The following is a 6,336-nucleotide window of genomic DNA, read 5'->3' as shown; positions in this document are numbered from 1 at the left end:
TTAGTGTTCCTTCTTCACCTTCAACTTCGACCTAACTTAGGTGCATAATTGAGAGTGCTTGAACATTAACGTTCTTTTAGGTTCGACCCTTGACTTACCTCTATACACGTATTTAGGTTTGTTAAGTGTTTATAAAGTTGTTTGGCTTTAGGGAAGATTAGATAACGACCTACATTTTCCCTACATTAAAATGGCGCTGTTGCCGGGAGTGATATTGGTGCTTTGTAATAGTTGTTGATTCTACTTCATCTTAATTTAAAAATACAAAAAGATTTTTCTCTTTTTGGCTACATTTGTAGCCGTGCTACTAATTGTTTGTTTTGAGATTGTATGCATAGAGCACGTGGTCGTTCACTAGTGCCACTTGATCCGGAAATTTAGAGGACAATTGCATGGAAAAGAGTTGCTAGACGTTCTTTGAGTTCTAGCCCTTCAAGTGAAGAAGAACAACAACAAGAAGAACAAGCAAGGATGGGAGAAAATCCGAGAGTGGCATTGAAGGAATTGGGGATTCCCGATGCATATAGGTTTGAAAGTGGGATTGATCCACTTACAACACCGGCAAATGATTTTGAAATAAGGCAGGCAATGATCACTTTGCTAGAGAGGTGACAATTTAGTGGAGCCAAACATGAAAGCCCACTAAACCATCTCAGAGAGTTCGAAAAGTATTGCAACACTATCAAAGTGAATGGAATTTTCCAAGAATTCATCCGCCTCAAGCTTTTTCCCTTTTCCCTCATAGGGCGTGCCTTGGAATGGCTAGACAAGGAGGTCAAACCCAATTCTCTAAGGGCATGGGACGAAGTAACCAAGGAATTTCTATCCCGTTTCTATCCACAAAAGAAAACGGCGGAGGCTAGAGCTTTGATTCAAGGTTTCAAGCAAAGGTCTAGTGAAAGCCTCTATGAAGCATGGGAGAGATACAAGGAGTATCAAAGAGAATGTCCTCACCACGGAATTCCTACTTACTAAATTATTCAAATCTTCTATGGTGGCCGAAGTCCTCAAGGAAAGTCATGTCTTGATGGAGGAGCCGAAGTTCCCATCATGAATAAAACGGAGGAGGAAGTGGTAGACATAATTGAAGACGTAGTGAGGTACTATAGAGATTGGCAAGATGAAGAAAGGGAGTCAATTAGCAAGAGTAGCTCTTCGGTGTACTCGGTTGATCATCTAAATGCAATCAACAATTTATCCTCACAAATGACAAACTTGTGGAAGGAAATGTCCGCTATCAAGGCAAAGTTGGAATGTGCTACCTCCCATGTTTCGAATCTTCCCTCCAAATCTAAGGGGAGAGGTATGTCTTCTAACTTTCAACCCTCTCCCTCTTCTAGTAACATGCCTAGTGGTTGCTTGTTTTGTGATGTTTGTGGATCGTATGATCATGATGCTCCTAATTGCCCTCATGCATGTATGGATGTTTGTGATGATCAAGATGGAAATGTGAATGAGCATGAAAACTATGTGTCAAACAATAATGATTCTAGGTTTGAGAATCAAAGAGGTCAATGGAATAGGAATTACAACAACCATGGGAATTTTGACAACTACAACCAAGGTGGTGGTAATAGGAACCAAGGGAACCAAAATTCCCAAGGTAACTATAATAACCAAGGTTATAGTAGCCAAAATCAAAACCAAAATCATGGTAATCATAACTAAGGTTATGGTCAAAATCAAGGAAGAGGTAATTGGAACAATCAAAATAGGGGAAATTTTCAAAACAATGCTCAAAGGGGTCCCCCACCCGGATTTGCTCCAAAGACCCAAAATGATAATCCCTATGTTCAATCCTCTTTTACTTCTTCTTCTTCTTCTTCTTCTTCTTCTTCTTCTAGGACTAACTTGGAAGAAATCATTGAAAACAAAACCAAGTTGTTAAACACTTATATGGCGGTGAGTGACAAGAAGTTTAATGAAATGATGACCCACAATAAGATGCTTGAAAACCAAATCTCTCAACTTGCCAATGCTTTGAAAGACCATGCAAGCCCTTCTTCTTTACCTTCTCAAGGCCTAGACCCTAAGAGACCCATTAATGCCATAGTAACAAGGAGTGGTAAGGTGCTTGAGGAAAGTTTTCCTAGCAAGAGCAAGAGTGAGAAGGGTGCAAAGGAGGTTTTAGTTGAGGATGAGGGAGATGGTGCATCTTTGAGTGAAGTGATGGTAGAGTCACCCAAGGAGGTGAAGGAAGACAAAGAAGTTGTGAAACCTAAGCTTCCCTATCCATAAAGATTTATGAGACACAAGTTGGATGAACAATTTGAAAGATTTATTGATATACTCAAGCAACTTCACCTTTCTCTACCATTTACCGAAGTTGTCACCAAAATGCCTAACTATGCAAAATTACTCAAAGACATTTTGAGCGAGGAGGACTTGTGATGTTGTGGAGACGGTGAACTTGACCGAGAATTGTAGTGCAATCATAATGAACAAGATGCCACCTAAGCTAAAAAATCCCGAAAACTTTTCCATTTCTTGTGCCATTTACAAAATGCAAATCGACAATGCCTTATGTGACCTAGGAGCTAGTGTTAGCCTTATTTGGTGTACCAAAGACTTGAACTAGGGGAACTCTTACCTACTAACAACATTTTGCAATTGGCCAATAGGTCAATCAAGTTTCCTAAGGGTAAGGTGGAGGATGTCCCTTTGAGGGTTGGGAAATTTGTTATTCCAGTTGATTTTGTGGTGCTTGAGATGGACGAAGATGCTAGCATTCCTATCATTCTAGGGAGACCCATCCTTGCTACTTCGGGTGCTATGATAGATGTCTAGAGTGCTAAAATTTCACTTGAATGATAGTATGAAGTATCCATGTTCTTGAATGATAGTATGAAGTATCCATGTTCTTCTTTAGAGAATTGTATGATAATTGACTCTCTTGATCATGTTGTTCCTTCCATTCATGAGCAATTGCTCACTATAACGATGCTCTTGAGAATGTTTTGTTGAATAAGGAAAAGATAGGTGCTCCTAGCAAGGAGATGGCTTTGTATGAAGATGTGCTCAATGGAAGCCTTGAGGATGTTGATGAGGAAATGTGCATGAAAATTACTAGCCAAGAAGCATTGCAAGAGGCTACATCAAAGGAAGGTAAAGGTGTCCCCATGGTTGAGCTCAAACCTCTTCCATCACACCTTAGATATGAATTCTTAGGCCCTTACTCCACTTTTCCCGTGATTGTTAGTTCCTCCTTGAGTGAGAGCCAAGCCCAAAAGTTGTGTGATGTATTGAGAAAGCACCAAGGTTCTTTGGGCTATACTATTGATGACCTCAAGGGTATTAGTCCGGCCTTATGCATGCACCACATCACTCTTGAGAATAATGCCTCACCAAAGTATTAAAATAAAATAAAAGCTCCACCCTCAAATGGGGGAGGTGGTCAAGATGGAAATCACCAAGCTATTAGATGCGGGAATCATATTCCCTATCTCTAGCACAAGGTGGGTTTCTCCGGTCCACGTTGTCCCAAAGAAGGGTGGCATGACCGTTGTAGAGAATGAGAGAGGTGAGCTCATTCCTACAGGAACGGTCACGGGATGGAGGATGTGTATAGATTATCGACGTCTAAACACATCCACCAAAAAAGATCATTTCCTCCTTCCCTTCATTGATCAAATGCTTGAAAGACTAACAAGGCACAAGTATTATTGTTTTCTTGATGGCTACTCCGGTTTCTTTCAAATTCCTATTCACTCGGATGACCAAGAGAAAACAACTTTTACTTGCCCATATGAAACTTTTGCCTATAGGAGAATGCCATTCGGGCTTTGCAATGCCCCCGCCACCTTCAAACGGTGCATGATGAGCATTTTTGGAGATATGTTGGAAGAAGAAATGGAAGTGTTTATGGATGATTTTTCGGTGGGAGGTGTTTCATTTGAGGCTTGTCTTGAGAATCTCGAAAAGTTTTTGGCTCGATGTGAGAAAGTGAATCTAGTCTTGAATTGGGAGAAGTGTCACTTCATGGTTGAGGAAGGCATTGTCCTTGGTCATAAGATCTCTCACAAGGGAATTGAGGTGGACCAAGCAAAGATTGGGGTCATTGAAAAGCTACCACCTCCGGTCAATGTGAAAGGTGTGAGATCTTTCTTGGGGCATGCCGGGTTCTATAGGAGATTCATCAAGGATTTCTCTCTAATTTCTAAGCCCCTCAATGATCTTTTTCAAAAGGATGTTGAGTTTGTGTTTGATGATAGATGCTTGGAGGCATTCAACAAATTGAAGAAAGCCTTGACTTCCACCCCCATAGTCCAAGCCCTAAGATGGGATTTACCATTTGAATTGATGTGTGATGCTAGTGATACGGCTACTGGAGGTGTCTTGGGTCAAAGAGTTGATAAGATGCTCCATGTCATTTATTATATGTCAAAGACTCTCAATGGAGCTCAATGAAATTACACAACAACAGAAAAGTAGTTTTTGGAAATTGTGCATGCTTTTAAGAAATTTCGATGTTATTTGTTGGGTTCCAAGACTATTGTTTTTACGGATCATGCAGCTCTCAAGGATCTCTTTACTAAGAAAGAATCAAAGCCTAGATTTCTTCGGTGGGTGCTTGAACTTCAAACCTTTGATATTGAGGTTAAAGACAAGAAAGGGGCGGAGAATGTTGTGGCAGATCACCTTTCTCGCCTTGAGGAGTCTTAAGTCCAAGATGATGGTTCTCCTATTGAAGATAGGATGCTTGATGATTTTCTATATTCCATAGATGCAAAGGAACTCCCTTGGTTCGCCAATTTGGTCAACGTTTTAGCATGTGGGGAGTTTCTACCTTCATTTTCGAAGAATCAAAGAAAGAAGCTCAAGAGAGAAACCCGACACTACTTGTGGGATGATCCGATTTTGTATAAGCGAGGAGTTGATGGTTTACTCCATCGTTGCATTCCAAGTGAAGAGGTGCCAAATGTCTTGAAGATGTGCCACTCGGATCCTAGTGGTGGTCACATGGGAGTTTCTAAAACCGCTTCGAAGATTCTCCAAAGTGGTTTATGGTGGCCGCATCTTTTTAAGGACACTTGGGGTTTCATTAAGTCTTGTGATAGATGCCAAAGGACTGAAAACATTTTGAAGAGGAATGAGATGCCTCAACAACCCATCATTGAGTTGGAGGTTTTCGATGTATGGGGCATTGACTTTATGGGACCATTCCCTTAAACCAATATATCCTTGTGGCGGTCGATTATGTTTCTAAATGAGTTGAGGCCATTGCTTCCCCTACAAATGACCACAAGGTGGTGATGAAGCTATTGAAAAAGATCATTTTCCTGAGGTTCGGAGTGCCCAAGGCGGTGATAAGTGACAATGGATCGCATTTTATTCACAATGCTTTCCAAAAGTTGTTGAAAATGCATGGGGTTCATCAGCGTTTCGGTCTTCCCTACCACCCTCAAACTAGTGGACAAGTTGAGGTGTCCAACTATCAAATAAAGTTGATCCTTGAGAAGACGATTGCTAGGAATAGGAAAGATTGGGCGTATAAGCTTGATGATGCTTTATGGGCATGTCAAACGGCTTTTATGACCCCCATAGGTACCACTCCATATCGCCTTGTTTATAGAAAGTCTTGTCATCTTCCGGTGGAGCTTGAGCACCGCGCTCATTAGGCAATCAAGAAAATCAACTTTGATTTAGCAAGTGCGGGAGAGCAAAGGTGGTTGGATCTTTATGAATTAGAAGAAGTTAGGCTCGATGCTTATGATTGTGCAAGTACCTACAAAGCTGGATCTAAGGATGCTCATGACAAACTCACTAAGAAGAAATTGTTTTGTGTAGGTGACAAAGTTCTTCTTTATTATTCCAAGATGAAGTTGTTCCCCGTAAAGCTCCTGTCAAGGTGGAGTGGTCCTTATTTGGTTCAAGATGTCTTACCAAGTGGTGTTGTGGAAATTTCTATGTTGGATTCATCATCTCCGTTCAAGGTCAATGGCCATCGATTCAAGAAGTACTTCGATGGTGCTTTTGTTGGCCTAGTTCACAAATTGATTCTCCGTCAACCACCTTGATAGGTGGAGAACGTCAAGCTATGACGTTAAACAAGCGCTTCCCGGGAAGCAACCCGATTTTCTAACCCTTTCTTTTGATTATTCTAATCTATCTATTTCTTTTATTTTTGAGAAATTTTCTTATATTTCTTTGTTTTCTTGACTTTAGCTACCTCGGGATTGAGTTGATTAAGATTTCCAACAATTTTGGTGAATATTGAAGGTTTCAAGAGGTTTGAGTTGAATTAAGGTGAAGGAGAAATTGATGTGCAAGTGCGCTCTCGTGCTTGTGTTCTCGTGAATTTCAGTCATGAACAAGTGATTTTTGAAAAAATTTTGT

General features: G+C 40.7%; 1 protein-coding gene and 1 non-coding gene across 2 annotated transcripts; one reads left to right on the top strand and one right to left on the bottom strand.

Annotated features, from left to right (window-relative positions):
• Positions 1-856: 856 nt before the first annotated feature.
• LOC145573329 (small nucleolar RNA R71) lies at positions 857-962 on the bottom strand. The gene has a single exon (XR_014097377.1). It is a non-coding gene; the product is annotated as a small nucleolar RNA R71 (small nucleolar RNA).
• A 4,398-nt stretch (positions 963-5,360) lies between these two features.
• Positions 5,361-6,017, top strand: LOC145571069 (uncharacterized). The gene is made up of 2 exons (XM_081630163.1): positions 5,361-5,544; positions 5,689-6,017. The coding sequence occupies exons 1-2, from the start codon at positions 5,361-5,363 to the stop codon at positions 6,015-6,017; spliced, it is 513 nt and encodes a 170-aa protein (XP_081486289.1).
• The last annotated feature ends 319 nt before the right edge of the window (positions 6,018-6,336 follow it).

Source organism: Chenopodium album, chromosome 12, assembly GCF_948465745.1.
Source record: "Chenopodium album chromosome 12, dcCheAlbu1.1, whole genome shotgun sequence".
NCBI classification, from domain to species: Eukaryota; Viridiplantae; Streptophyta; class Magnoliopsida; order Caryophyllales; family Amaranthaceae; genus Chenopodium; species Chenopodium album.
Note: the sequence above shows the minus strand (reverse complement) of the source record. Positions and strands in the feature narration are given on the sequence as shown.

What these genes read in the sequence shown, in the direction of transcription:
- LOC145571069 (XM_081630163.1), top strand. Translation starts at nt 5,361, where the DNA reads ATGCATGGGGTTCATCAGCGTTTCGGTCTTCCCTACCACCCTCAAACT. An exon ending in GGCTTTTATGACCCCCATAG is followed by an intron (nt 5,545 to 5,688) that starts GTACCACTCCAT and finishes TTTATGAATTAG; the next exon opens with AAGAAGTTAGGCTCGATGCT.